This window comes from Mesoplodon bidens (assembly GCF_964165515.1).
Source record: "Mesoplodon bidens genome assembly, chromosome: 18".
Taxonomy (NCBI): domain Eukaryota; kingdom Metazoa; phylum Chordata; class Mammalia; order Artiodactyla; family Ziphiidae; genus Mesoplodon; species Mesoplodon bidens.
This window is the reverse complement of record NC_138175.1, coordinates 15,561,780-15,577,319: the sequence shown is the minus strand read 5'-3', so window position 1 is coordinate 15,577,319 and position 15,540 is coordinate 15,561,780. Positions and strand designations below refer to the sequence as shown.

The following is a 15,540-nucleotide window of genomic DNA, read 5'->3' as shown; positions in this document are numbered from 1 at the left end:
GTCAGCCAGCCAGTCCGCCCGCTTGCCTCCTGGCGTCTTCGCTGCGCTTTGCAGAGGCTCAAACGAATCTGGTTGGGTCGCTGCGCAGAGCTTTCCTGCATCCTGCAATCTGGAGAAAAGACTAACTGTATGTTGATTCTTCGATTCTAAGCAACACTCACCAGTTTTTTTTATCATTTAAGTTAAACATGCTATTGATAGTGTTTGTGCTTTAGATAAGGCATGGATTGAGTATATACCGGTCACTAAAAAGGGTTGAAATGATTTACAGCGCTGTGTAAGATACCTGAGTTGACTTTAAAAGAAGATTCCTTGAACATCGGGTTTCACTTTTTTAAAATGCCTAAAACATATGTATGTATGTTTGTAAGGATATTGGGAAACTAAGACTGTGAACTTCGAAAAGTGAAAGTGTCCTGCACCCAAACAGTTCCATTGCAGCCCAGACTTGGACTCCTCTACCCAGAAATCTTCCCCCCAAATTGCAAACTCTTATTTTCTTGGCGTTTGAAACAATTCAGTTTTCTAGTTTCAGTTCCCACTACTGTCCTTCTAGCCCCCCCACACAGAGAGCATTATTTCTTTCTCTGTATAAATGCCTTCCACCGTCTCACCTCCATGCATTTACTCTTGTGGACGCTTCTGCCAAGATGCCTGTTCCGTCTTCCTAGACATGGACACCCTTATATTTTCAAGTGCTGGAAATACATCTGCTTCATCTGAACCTTCACAGATTTAAGCTATACCTGTGTAGTGGAACTTTATTAACTACACCTGTTATGTCTTTTCTCCCCTAATTAGACTGTAAACTGTTTGAAAGTAGGGACCATACTATATTTCATTGTACCAGTCGTTTGATTATGGCAGTGGTTTTCAAACTGAGGGATGTGTTCTTGGGGTTTACACTTAAGAGAATTTTTTATTTTTGGTGTCCACTTCCACAGTGATTTTTTAAAGTAATGTAAGCATCATTTGGACCATTTGGATAACCAACTGAACCCTGAAAGCTGCCAGGCAATTTCAGTGCCCACATTTATTTGTATTTGTGGTCTCATTTTGGTGCCAAGAAAGAGAACTGGCTAAAATATGTTGATGATGGATGTGCTACAGGTGAAGATCAAATGACATGCTCTATGAACAAAGTTTGTTTTTTTTTCTTTTAATTTATTTTATGTATTTATTTTTGGCTATGTTGGGTCTTCGTTGCTGCATGCAGGCTTTCTCTAGTTGCTGTGAGTGGGGGCTACTCTTCGTTGTGGTGCGCAGGCTTCTCATTGTGGTGGCTTCTCTTGTTGCGGAGCACGGACTTCAGGCGCACAGGCTTCAGTAGTTGTGGCTCGCGGGCTCTAGAGCGCACGCTCAGTAGTTGTGGTACACGGGCTTAGTTGCTCCGCGGCATGTGGGATCTTCCCGGACCAAGGCTCGAACCCATTTCCCCTACATTGGCAGGCGGATTCTTAACCACTGCTCCACCAGAGAAGCCCTGAACAAAGGTTTTTCAGCAAATTAATTAAAGAAAAGTGGTGAGAGGATTGATTCTTCCCTACAGTACGAAGTAGCGTGAATGACAAAATCAAAAGAACCTGTGCAGTCGTAGGCCAGAACTGTGTTCATCTGCTAAGTGGCTATTTAGTTTGGCAAAATTTGAATTTCATTGGTTTTCAGTTTTGTTCATATTTAATTTCTATTCATTCTTTCATCAAATATTTATTCTTTAGCTTTTATGATTATGTAAGAGCTTTAGGAGAGAGATTACGCCTAGTGTTGTGTATAAATGTATTTAAGAAACAATACAGTAATTTAAATCCATCGTAGGGGTCTGCAAGAATGGTTTTCTTTAAAAAAAAATACATTACTCAATTTTTAGCAACACTGACTTAGCTATTTACCGTCCTCTATCCCCTTACAGCTTAGACCTAGCAAATAAAGATCTATTATAAAACTAAAGGCATAGCCGGTTGTGTAGACACAGGTGGTGCTGCCTTAGCTATGAAGGCCCATTGCTTTATTGATCTCTGGCATTTGTTTTCAGCTTATAGGAACTCCACCTGGGTCCTTAAAACAAAACCTTTTGTCTCCTTGACAAATTATTACCAATTTCTAAAAGAATATTACTAATAAGATAAACCCACCAAGAATGTATTTAAAGGACCAGGCAGCCGCTGAGCCCCAACACGTTTTTTAAATTTATTTTATTTATTTGTTATTTTTGGCTGCGTTGGGCCTTCGTTGCCGCGCGCAGGCTTTCTCTAGTTCCGGCGAGCAGGGGCTACTCTTCGTCGCGGTGCGCGGGCTTCTCATTGCGGTGGCTTCTCTCCTCGCGGAGCACGGGCTCTAGGCAAGCGGGCTTCAGTAGCTGTGTGAGCCTCTACACTTTTCATGCTCACAGGGCACAGAGAAAATGTTCTTCAAAGGAAGAACCTGGCTTTGGTTATACATCACAACAGGTATCGTTCTAGGAAGTGAGCTGGATAGCCCAGAGCAACATGGAGAACATAATTGTTATCAGCTGAACAGGTTTCATTGCAGCTTTCAGGAAGCAGATGACTGTCGTGCTCAGAGAGGACACCCTGCTTTCACTTGGAACCAGGAGGTTCAAGACCTCCTCCCGGACTTTCTGGAAGAAGGAAAGAAGTGGTGGGTTGGGGAAGTTTTAATGCTGCTGGGAAAACATCAAGAAAAAAACAACCCAGGTAAGGCTCTGAGGTTTAGTGTTTATGAAGGAAACTTCCTTTTACTCTGAGACAAGAGAAGGAAAAAAATTTAGATCTTTCTCCTTTTGTGTACAGAAAAAGCAATCACTTCACTTTGTTACCATCATTCCTCTGAAATATCTCCACTTTTGTGCTACAGCCTTTGATTTGTCTGTGTCAGAAAAATGATGAGATTTTTCTCAGAGCCTCTCAAAAGTTAACTTACCTGCTGTTTCACTAAAAGTGTTGCGCCAGATTCTGAAATGGGAATCCTTTTACGGTCACTTTTTTTTCCTGGTAAATATCTCTTTATCATTCTCTGCCCCACGTTTCCTAACAGAACCTTGGAGAGAAATTATTTGCCTCTTGTCTTTCTTACACAGATATTTTCAAAATTATGCACCATAATCCTGTGGTCTTAGAGAAAAATCCAAGGCATTATTATATCATCATCATCTTCATTGAAGTCTAGGTAAATTAATACTAAGCCTTGTGATAATGCATAATATGAAAAAATAAACAATCTATAATTTGTTGGGGGAGCAGTCCTAAATTTCCATCTATTGGAAGCTAGCAGGATTTGGTTTTCATATTTATATGTTTCTAAATGTTCGACTTTTGAGTATGAGCCTCATCTGGGTCTGGTCTCCCTGCAGCAGATGCTGCCAAAGACCTAATTGTCACAAACTGATTGTAAACAAGGAGAACGTGTGAGAGCAGTAGGTAAAGAGTCTGAGTGGTGGACGGTAGTGGCTTCCTCCTGCAGCCCCTCTGGTAGTTGGGCAGAGCCATTCCTTGATGTTCCCTTCACTTCCTGACTTGGTGGACTGTGGGAGAAAGTGTACTGATAAACCCCATTTCCCACATGTACCCCTCCAGTCCTTTTAGCACTTGGGCTTTAGAGGGAAGAACAGGAAGCGAAGGAGGAAAACAGAATACAGTGGAATATAGGGGAGCTTGTTATCATTTAGAGGTTTGCTTCTTCAGAGGTAGGAGGTGAGAATTAAGCGGAGGTGTGCGTAGTTGGGGTTTTTTTTTTCAATTAACGTTCTTCATGCAGTAGTCACATAAAGCACTTGTTCATAGCTCAGTGAGTTGACAGAATTCTGAGAATTCTCAATGATCTCTCAGACTGTTTAGGTAAAAATTTTGTTGCACTTTTAAAAAAAAAAATCACAAATACATTCTTATTAAAATATACAGCAGCTGTGGATGCTTCATAAAACAGAATACATTGCAATATTTCTCTATTACAAGAAAAAAAAAGATCACCTTCCTCAAATACTGGCTATTGAAAGGACCCAGTATTTCAAAGTAATATATTTCTAGCTTCAGACCTCTCCTTCGTCACCCTTTCAAGCTCTTTGTGATATCTTTGTCCCTTTTGCCATGATAACATGCATGCTATTTTTAAAAATTAATTTGTATTGGAGTATAGTGGCTTTACAAAGTTGTGTTAGTTTCTGCTGTAAGCATGCTATTGTTAATGAGGCCAAGGCTGTGAGCCTAATCTCTGCACAAGTCAAGTGCCCAGGTGTTTTGTTCTTACAAACTGCATCCCTAGAACTGGCAGCCATCTTACAACCGTACGCTTTTCTCATCATCACAGGAGTTTATTTCGCCAGACCCATCTCCAGGATTGGAAAAACAACCCCTAATGTAGTCTACATAGTGTTGATTATCCATCCGTTTTTCACTCTCCAAGAGTTGAGCTTTTAGACTTCCACAGTTACTCTTGGTTTTGGAGTGAATATGCATTTCCCGATATTATCTTTCATATACTGGCAAGAGATTTCTGCTATAGAACATAGAATGTTTGTGCAGAAGAAAATCTTGGACAAAAAGAATTCTGTTCAATTTACCCAAGCCAGTTCTGTAAATTCTGAGTCTATGTTCTGATAATGAGAGGAAGTAGGTCACTGCGGTGAAGAGCTGGAGCTGTGGAGTCGGGCTTCCTGGGGTCCCATCTTGTTTCTGCGACCCTGGGCAAGCAGCTTAACCTCCCTGCAGCCCAGTGTCCTTCCAAGGATTGTTATGAGGATTAAGTAAGACAATACAAATAAGGTATTAGAACAATTTGTGGCATACTATAGCAATTATTACTGTTGTTATTGTGCAATTTCAATTTTTTGTTCAAAGTTTACCTTCTGCTTCTAGATAGCTTCACATTCATGTCAAAGGTGAAAACACTTTTGGAGATCCAATATTGGTATTAACCATTATTGTCAGTGTTTATACATCTTATTATGAATTTAAGAAATGCCTCTTCCAAAATAGCATGCCGGTAGAAGTATTTGTAAATGTTCAAATACTTAACGTTCAAAAAAGAAGTCTGGGGCTTCCCTGGTGGCACAGTGGTTGAGAGTCCGCCTGCCGACGCAGGGGACACGGGTTCGTGCCCCGGTCCGGGAGGATCCCACATGCCGCGGAGCGGCTGGGCCCGTGAGCCATGGCCTCTGGGCCTGCGCGTCCAGAGCCTGTGCTCCAGAACGGGAGAGGCCACAACAGTGAGAGGCCCGCGTATCGGGAAAACAAACAAACAAACAAAAAAAACACTTAAAGCTCACATGTAAGAGCATTAAGAAATTGGAACAGTAAACAAGTTGGAATAAAAAGTAACAGTTTGTGTTAAAAGTGGTGATGTAATGGGGTTAATATTCCTCTTGTAAGTGCCAAGACAGCCGTACTACTGGTGGTGAAAACTTTGAAATACTTCCATGCCACTGGTAAAGTAATATTATAAACTCATTACTTCAAACTAACGATCATAGGATGATATGACAGCCATTGATAAATGGAGATCTATCCTAGGGACATCTGAAAAAAAAAAATATATATATATATATATATTTTTTTTTTCTGGTATGTGGGCCTCTCACTGTTGTGGCCTCTCCCGTTGCGGAGCACAGGCTCCGGACACTCAGGCCCAGCGGCCACGGCTCACGGGCCCAGCCGCTCTGCAGCATGTGGGATCTTCCCGGACCGGGGCATGAACCCGTGTCCCCTGCATCGGCAGGCGGACTGTCAACCACTGCACCACCAGGGAAGCCCTGAAAAATATTTTTAGACCTATCTGCCATGCTGGCTAAGGTCACAGTGTTGCACATCCCTTGAAACACTCTGTGCTTTAGGAGAAGCATCAGCATATCATTGGCTCAAATTACATACTTGCTACTACTTCTGAATAATTTAGCTTTGACTTTGGTTTTGTTGTTAGTGTGTTATAGCTCTTGTTTAAGTAGTACATGCGTGATGTTTTGATATTTATAAATTCAATAGTTTGTAATAAAATATGAAACACAAGTTCCCACAATCCCTAATGAAAAAATGGATCTAGGGAATAATCACCAATGGCTGCTAGACTAATAAAGATAGTTATTAGTTGTCACACAGACATTATGTGACTCCTGATGGAAGTACTTGACACTACCTCCTAAGTATTCTTATAGAAAGTAGAACTTGAATCTGATTAAGCCTCTAGAGCCAACCAGTTTATAAAAAGTCAGAGAACTGAGAACATGTGAGATGGCACCATGGGAATGCAGTCATCAAAATCCAGAATTGGGAAGCTTTACAGGATAAACAACTCAGGTTTTACAATAAAGACATGGCAAGATTGAGGGGACAGAATGAGGAGGAAGTGGGAAAGGGCCACCCAGGAGAGTGGAAGTGAGAATAGACTAGGGAAATACTTTGATTACCAGGCAGGGTGAAGGCAGGCTCCTCGTGGTTCATGATTCTGAATTTAAGCTGAGATGTAGTCAACAGGGTTGTATGATTTCTCCAGCCACGTTCAGCAGCGTGATAAGAAACAGCAAATATACACAGGGAGGCACATTCAAGAATGCTGTTGCCCACCTTCTGAACTCTTTAATCTCTACCAATAAGAATTATCGAATACAAAGGAGAATCTTATGCTTAGAATGTAATTTCCTAAAGTAAACTTAATTCTGTCTTCTCACTGTTGACCCAATTGGTGGACCTAATTTTGAGATGTTGTGACTGTGCTCCAGAGCGAAAGACCTACTTCAGAATTCCTACATTGTTGTTCTTTTTAAAAAACAACTGGATAGTTATCTTTAATTTGTTTTCTTTAACATATGTGTTTTAATTATCACATATGTGCATGTAGTGATTATTTGATAGACTTCCACCTAGCGTTTTATCCTATAAGTTAACTTTTGCATTGGCCTCCAAATAGATGCCTTTTCAGACCAAGATGCCAGTTATGAAAGAAATGGGAATAATTCTCATTCACATAGGAAACCCAAGAGGACCAAAAGAGAAGTCACAATACTGAGAAACAAAATGACCTCAGGTAATGTGTAGTGAAATCAATTCCACCCTTAAAGGATGCACAAGACTTAATAAATGCCGAAATGTGTCATCATCACGGGTACTCAGTAAATATTCTTTACGTTCTATTTTGTCTGATCTTAATATTGCAGTGTTTGCTTTCATTTTTTTAAATTTATTTATTTGTTTTTATTTTTGGCTGCATTGGGTCATCGTTGCTGTGCGCGGGCTTTCTCTAGTTGTGACGAGTGGGGGCTACTCTTCATTGTGGTGCGTGGGCTTCTCATTGCGGTGGCTTCTCATTGCACAGCATGGGCTCTAGGCACGCGGGCTTCAGTAGTTGTGGCTTGCAGGCTCTAGAGCACAGACTCAGTAGTTGTGGCACACGGGCTTAGTTGCTCCTCAGTGTGTGGGATCTTCCTGGACCAGGGATCGAACCCGTGTCCCCTGCCTTGGCAGGCGGACTCTTAACCACTGCGCCACCAGGGAAGCCCTAAGACAAGTTTTTTCCCACAAAAGTTTCCATCAAAAAAGAGTCGTGTTAAAGCCCTTGCAAAGTCTTTCATATCGTGGTATTCTCCCTTTTTTTTTTAATTTTGAAAAACAAATACTATTTGAGGAAACTGCATGAGTATGAAATGACTCAATATCAGTGTTGGCTAATTATAGAGATCACCTGACAGAATGGGTGAAAAAAGAGACAAATTTAAAGTGGATCTAGGGTTTCCCTGGTGGTGCAGTGGTTAAGAATCCACCTGCCAGTGCAGGGGACATGGGTTCGAGCCCTGGTCCAAGAAGATCCCACATGCCGCGGAGCAACTAAGCCCGTGCACCACAACTACTGAGCCTGTGCTCTAGAGCCCGCGAACCACAGCTACTGACCCCACGTGCCACAACTATTGAGCCTGCGGGCCACAACTACTGAAGCCTGCACGCCTAGAGCCCGTGCTCCACAACAGGAGAAGCCACTGCAATGAAGCCCGTGCACCACAACGAAGAGTAGCCCCGGCTCGCCGCAACTAGAGAAAAGCCTGCACACAGCAACAAAAACCCAACACAGCCAAAAATAAATAAAATAAATAAATTTTTTTAAAAACCCTTTAAAAAATAAAATAATAAAAATAAAGTGGATCTAGTGATATTCTTAGGGGTGGCAGCTCACAACTTCAAGGGTTGGGTGTCCTTGTCAATATGCCCCTTAAGTATCCTTTAAAAAAGCAATTTAGAAAGTTATTGTTGCAGAGACATTCTTTCATCTAGAGAGAATATATAAAGAACAAATGTAAAAATCAGCTTTTCTGAATGCTTTGTAAATGAGTACTTGTGAGTTGGGAAAAAAGATAGTGATAGAATTAGATGGAAGTAAAGATGAGATATTTTGGAAAACCTAAATAATTCAGAAATTTTTTCTGGTTATAATGAAAGCAGTGATGTTGAAGATGCATTTGAAAAGTTTGAATAAAGCTGTGTCATGGGGCTTCCCTGGTGGCGCAGTGGTTGAGAGTCCGCCTGCCGATGCAGGGGACATGGGTTTGTGCCCCGGTCTGGGAAGATCCCACGTGCCGCGGAGTGGCTGGGCCCGTGAGCCATGGCCGCTGGGCCTGCGCGTCCGGAGCCTGTGCTCTGCAACGGGAGAGGCCCGCATAACGCAAAAAAAAAAAAAAAAAAAAAGCTGTGTCATGAAATTGAGTTTCAGAAGAGCAAAGCTTCTAAATTAAGATACTACTTTGTATAACGTGATTTTAATTATGCCTTTGTAAAACTAAATTACTGAAATAAGTAGACATTTGTTTCACATACATCCTTCAGGTTTATATAGTCAAATTTGCTCAAAAATAACTTTTAAAAAATCTCACTGAGAAAGGAGGTCACCTTATATTTATGTATGTGTGGTCCTTTAAAAAATTTTGTGTCACTTTGCTTTAGGTGTGTGCCTACTAAATTTCATGTAAATGCATCTAATTATGTCACTCACTCTGAGAATATTTTTATAGTAGAGTTTATCATATTCAACTTTATTTTAATAACATGTCATTCCTTGCCCTGTTCTGTGCTTTCTGGTTCTAATGCTTCCTTGCTTTTGTCTTTTGTTGAAATTTTGTTCTTCAGTAGTCTTGTGTTAATTATTTACCTTCAAGAAGTTTTTTTTTTTTAAACACATTCTTATACCTATGTTTTTCTAGTTGTCGGGCTCAGGAATGAAACAGTCTCTCTTGAAATCCCCTCATCTGGTTATAGAATTATAGCACAGGTTGTTTTTTTCACCTCCCCACCCTCACTTGCTAGATCTTGTTAGTATATTCTGTGGGTTTTATTCAGGTTATTGTTATAGTAAATAATTATTTTTATACTATATAACTTCTCTTAAGAATACTTTTTTCATGCTTTTATCAAAACCAGTTTCCAACAATAATTTAGAATTTATTTCTGTTTTAACTGGTTTTGTATTTATCACCAACCACTTTGTACCATAACTTCCCACTTCCGAGTTCTTAATTTCGTTTCATCTCTTTTCCAATTGTTTTTTTCAAGAAAGATCTATTGGTGGAAATATTTTGGGAGCTTGTGAATAATCAAAAGGGGTCTTTCTTGTCCCTTCCTAATGTTAAAGGAAAACTTTCCCCAGACAATTTACTGATCTAGTAAGCTTTTTTTTTTTTTTTTTTTTTTTTTTTTTTGCCATACACGGGCCTCTCACCGTTGTGGCCTCTCCCGTTGCAGAGCATAGGCTCCGGACATGCAGGCTCAGCAGCCATGGCTCACGGGCCCAGCCGCTCCACGGCATGTGGGATCCTCCTGGACCGGGGCACGAACCCGTGTCCCCTGCATCGGCAGGCAGACTCTCAACCACTGCGCCACCAGGGAAGCCCTGATCTAGTAAGCTTTTATTCAGTGACTCATGAGTTGGGCAACATCCATTCTAGCAGACAGAAAGGATCTTTTAAGAGCTGTACAAGGGGAGAGATTTTTATAGACAGAGATGAGCAGGAGCAAGGAGGTTATACTGGGCATTTACTAAGTGGTTAAAGCAAGGTTACTTAAAAGGAGCAAAGGGAAGTGATGGAGCTGGGTTATGTAACTTGTACTGGGCAGGCAGGCACTGACGGGTTGACTTTGGCCTTCCTTTCCTGGCAGAGCTGTTTGCTGATGCGGGACTTAGCATGAGTGACTCCATCTTGGGCCTGATCTGGTTACTTTAACACCAGTGAGGTATATGTTAGCAGGGTGTACAGTTAAAAGGTAGGATTAGTTGCTGTAACAAAGGCCAAAATGGTAGCTTAAACAAACTAGAAGTTCATTTCTCTTTTACATAACAGTCTGAGTAAGAGGTCTAAGACTGACAGGATAGATCAGTGGTTTACAGGACCCAAGCTCTTCCTTGTTCTGACCTCATCAACTTGTAGCATCCATCTCAGGTCTATACAAGCTGTTTTACCACCCTGCACTCTATGTTCACATTCCAGCAAGTGAGGAGGAGAGGGGTGGGGTGAGGGCTGATCTTTTTGTTTTTTTTAAGGGCACAGCCTGTAAATTGCGTCTATTACTTCTCATATCACATTGGCCAGGACCTGATCACATGTCCACACCACTGCAAGCAAGGAGGACTGGGAAATGTAGTCCTTAGCTGGGCTGCCATGTTCTCATGGAAGGAAGGGAGAACATAGTAGAGAATAACCAACACTCTGTACAATGAAAGTGATGCAATTCTTTCCTCATGGTCTTCCCCCTCAAAACTCTGTAGACATCATTGTCTTTTGGCACTTAATGCTATAGTGGAAAAGATTAAGGCTAGCTACCCCCCCTTTTTTTTCTGGTAGCCTTTTTTTCCATATCAGATTGCTTGGAGAATTTTTTAATCCTTGTGCTACAGAAACTTTTTTTTAGCATGCATCTAGGTTACTTTTCACTGATTTTGCCTAGAATGTGATGTGGCATATATACATCTTTCTTGGCTTATGAAAGTTTTATTTCTATTCTACCCATTTATCCCTTCTATTTCATTGGCTCTGGTTTTGTCCCTGAGAAATACCAGTTATCTATGTGCTCTCCTATTGGCTTCTGTCCTCCATATCTTTCCTGTCATTCTTTTAAGTGAAACGATGGTTTCCTACTTACCACTCTTTCTGTTACATTCTGAAAGAACTCCTGACATTTATCCTGTGTACCACTGATTTGACTTTTCCACCTCAGTTCTGTTTTGTATTACCTCCAACATGGATCTTAATTTTTCTGTAGCATTTTTCGTTTTCTTGAAATCCTCTAATATCATTTATTTCTCTTTTAATCTATCTCATTCTTATGCATATTAGCTTCAGTTGGTTTATCTTTAAGATTCTCTGTATTGCGGTACAGCCCAAAAAAAAAGGACTTTGTTTCAATTAAGGATGTTAAACAGCTTTCTGAAATATTCTTCTGGATTTTGCTGTTGATGATTTTCAGAGCTACACTTTCCTCTGTGTCCTTTGGAGTCAATTCCCAGGTTCTAAAGTGCTATTCATAGGCTCCATTTTATTCTTTGTTTTTTTCCTTATCTTTTAAGGCAAGATCTGTCAAAACACACTTGTCTAAGACTAAGAAATTGTATCACCCTAAATTCAGCAGCCTGTTGGCTTATTAGTGGTCATAACCCCTTCTCAGATCGACAGTTTAAGTTCTGGGTTAGTTTCCTGTTCTCAGCAAGCTGTCAACCTAATGACCCTAATCTGAGGTGAGGTTTTACTCAGCTCTACATACATTGCTTTAATTTTCACATCATTGGATATTATTACACCAGTTCTCAAGATGAGAAAACTAAGAGGTTAAGTCATTTGCTCAGGGCTTCATAGTTACAGTGAAAGGCAAACCAGCTCTGGACCCCAGATTTTTGACTTTTAGAATCCAGTTTCTGTTTTCAATCCTCCATCCTGTTAGTCTTCTGGCTTGTCTACAGATGTATCAACAGTGGGAAATGATCACTTTGGTTTCCTATATAAAACAATTTGTGTTGTTTTTAGCCGTGAATAATCCTCAAGTAAAATAGAAAGAAATATTTCTATCCTAAAACTTTTCCTTGAGCTTCATTGACTTTCTTTTTCCTATAGGAGCCACTCATCTTTCAACCACATGCCACCAACCTCCTCGTGCTAGTCTTGTAAGTACTGACCTTCACAGTGCACGTCTTGGAATATTACTCTTTTTGTCGTTCTTGGTGGGTCCTGGCAGAACTCTACTCTGTCTCGTAGAAGGCTCTGGATATAATTTTTGAAGAAGGAAAGGAAAGTACTTAAGTGCAGGAAAGAATCAGGTTTGGTGGATGCTTTATTAAAGAAAATTTTAAAGCCTCTGTTTGGCTTTCATGTTGGTATAATTAGCATTTGTTGGTTGGTTGTTGGTTTATTCCCTGCTTCATCCCAAAAAAGGACTTGTGGCATCTTACCAAAATATATGCAATGCAATAAAATTTAATAATTTTTTTAAACAGGGAAAAAGAAAGAAATCTGAGTGAAAGAAAAATAAGGGTAGGAGCTCTGCATAATCTATAAATTTCACCTTCAAGGGAATTCCCTGACAGACCAGTGGTTAGGGCTCCATGCTTCCACTGTAGGGGGCACGGGTTCAATCCCTGGTCAGGGAATTAAAATCCCACAAAGCCACTCAGCATGGCCAAAAAAAAAAAAAAATTTCACATTCAAGAAATTCCTCAGCCTTCTTGCCTCTGTGTCCTGCATAGAAACCTTTCAGTGGATGTCTAAATATAGATGCACATTTATTTGATCCAACATTAACTGCAAAATGTAAGTTTTCTAGCAACATAAAAGAGAACAGGGGTGAAATAAATACCCCTTAAAGCAGCATTTCCCAAGTGATATTCTGTAAGATAACAACCAACATTCTTAAAATGTTGCCAGAAGGAAGGAAAACAAAGGTTTTTGACCTTAGGACTTCTCAGAGCCTCTCATGTGCCGAAGGCTAACCACTGCACATCGTCCCCGAGCGACCGTCATCTCCCATCTACGCTGTGCATGTGCCTCCTCCTGATCTCTCTGCTTCCAGGCCTAGCCCCTTCCTGTCCCTTCTCAACCCAGCAGTCCGAGGGGTCCTTCACAGCACAATCAGATCATGCAGCTGCTCCTCAAAGCCCCCAAGTATCTTCCCATCTCATGCAGAGTAACATCATACTCTTCTTCTTGATTGCCTGACGTGACATGCTCTCTCCACCCCCGTCCCTTCCTCCCACCCCACTCCAGGATCTTCCTGGTCTCCCCCAATTCCCCCTTTTGCTCATCTACCCTCCTTGTTCCTCAAATAAAGCCAGCAGGCTGTGGCCTCAGGGCCTTTGCACCCCTCAAATGTCCATCTCCAATGTATTGGCAGAGCTTTCTCTCTCCCTATATCCAACTGTCAGCAAAAATGCCCTCTCCTGATAGCTGAGCACCCTTTCTCTTCATCTGCTTAACTTTGTTTTTTTGTTTTTTACTTTACTCTATTCAGTACATGATATAATTTGTGTATCTGTCACCACCACAAAAATGGAGGCTCCATGAGGACAAGAACTTGGCTTATCTTGTTCATTGCTGTATCCTGAGTTCCCCAGAACATTGCTTCACATAGTAGATGTTTAATTATAATTTAGTGAATGGTTGACAGTAAGCACAATAATATAAATTGTGAATTTTAAAGAAGGTGCTATGGTATGCCACTTTCTCAAAACTGTTGGTGCACAGGATCTTTTTGAGAGAAATGCCTATTACTACCTCACAGGGCATGGGGGTTCTAGAACAATTTTAGAAATACTGCCTTAATTATTCATCATTTGGTAAAATCATATTCAGCCTTTTCCTTTGCATATCTTAATCTTTTAGTCCAAGACCCCACGCCATTCCATCAGCCCATTTCCTTCAATACCACCTGGAGTCACACAGCAGGGAATATCAATCATGCCTGTACCTATCAGCCATCCTCTCCTTGTGCCACCAGAGCTCACCAGGCCTGGATCTGTAACACATGCTGGAAAAGCTCCGGAAGAAATAACTTCAAGCCCCAAAGAGGACTCACATTCCAGGTGTCTTCACCACTCATCCACAAGCATCATTTGAGAACACATCTGATCAGGTAAATATGGAAAATTGAAGTCACAACTTGGGTACCCTTGTGACCCTGAAAAAACACTTTTACTCTTCTAATACGGTGATGTTTCAAGAAAATGATGCTGGGAAGGAGCCGGGTTCACCCTTTACCTCTGAGCGGAACCTAAGAATGCCTGACAGATGATGGGGTTCAGGGCAGGCTGCCCCAGCATTTGCCACTGTGGCATGAGGATTAGTTCAAGCCGAAGATAATGAAGGCCCAACAAACTCAAGAAGAGCTTTTTACCTCCCTCTTAATTGCCAAAAAGAAATTAGGTAGGGAGCCTGTACCAGGGAGAGAGCTATTACCAAAGATAACTTTTCTTACATTAGAAATACATCTCTGCATGGTGTGGCAAACATTGTTTACCAGACCTTTCCTCTTCTCATCTTCTGTGAAATGTCTTCCTCCCCTTTGATGTCCCAGGCCCCTACCCCCTTCTCCTTAGCTCAGGATGGCAGCTAAACCTCAATAGCCTGTCTTTGAGTCTCCCCTCTTTGGGACTCCCATACATACGTAATTAAATTTGTTTTTCTCTTGTTAGTCTGCCTTATGTCACCTTAAAAATTATTAGACCAGCCAAAGGACCTGGAAGGGAAGAAGGGAGAAGTGTTCCTCCCCTAACAGACAAGCCTATATCCCAATTAAAAGCAAAAACTAAACAAGTCCATGAAAATATTCTACAATGGGTTTCATACCCATTTCAGGACTTAATGTCTTCTTTTTTTTTAATTTAATTTTATTTATTTATTTTATACAGCAGGTCCTTATTAGTCATCAATTTTATACACATCAGTGTATACATGTCAATCCCAATTGCCCAATTCATCACACCACCACCACCACCACCACCACCACCACCCCGCGGCTTTCCCCGCTTGATGTCCATACTTTTGTTCTCTACATCTGTGTCTCAATTTCTGCCCTACAAATCGGTTCATCTGTACCATTTTTCTAGGTTCCACATATATGCATTAATATACGATGTTTGTTTTTCTCTTTCTGACTTAGTTCACTCTGTATGACAGTCTCTAGATCCATCCACGTCTCTACAAATGACCCAATTTCATTCCTTTTTATGGCTGAGTAATATTCCATTGTATGTATGTACCACATCTTCCTTATCCATTCATCTGTCGATGGGCATTTAGGTTGCTTCCATGACCTAGCTATTGTAAATAGTGCTGCAATGAACATTAGGGTGCATGTGTCTTTTCGAATTATGGTTTTCTCTGGGTATATGCCTAGTAGTGGGATTGCTGGATCATGTGGTAATTCTATTTTTAGTTTTTTAAGGAACCTCCATACTGTTCTCCATAGTGGCTGTATCAGTTTACATTCCCACCAACAGTGCAAGAGGATTCCCTTTTCTCCACACCCTCTCCAGCATTTGTTGTTTGTAGATTTTCTGATGATGCCCATTCTAACTGGTGTGAGGTGACAC

The 15,540-nt window shown here is 40.9% G+C and overlaps 1 protein-coding gene across 1 annotated transcript in view; it reads left to right on the top strand.

The window, feature by feature from the left end:
• Positions 1 to 1,721: 1,721 nt before the first annotated feature.
• The window catches only part of PKD1L3 (polycystin 1 like 3, transient receptor potential channel interacting), a 67,927-nt gene continuing 54,108 nt past the window's right edge, over positions 1,722 to 15,540 (top strand). The window contains 4 exon segments of the mRNA XM_081215999.1: positions 1,722 to 2,693; positions 12,071 to 12,120; positions 13,832 to 14,029; positions 14,031 to 14,081. Of these exon segments, the coding sequence (XP_081072125.1) occupies positions 2,402 to 2,693; positions 12,071 to 12,120; positions 13,832 to 14,029; positions 14,031 to 14,081 (591 nt within the window). The 5' untranslated portion in view covers positions 1,722 to 2,401.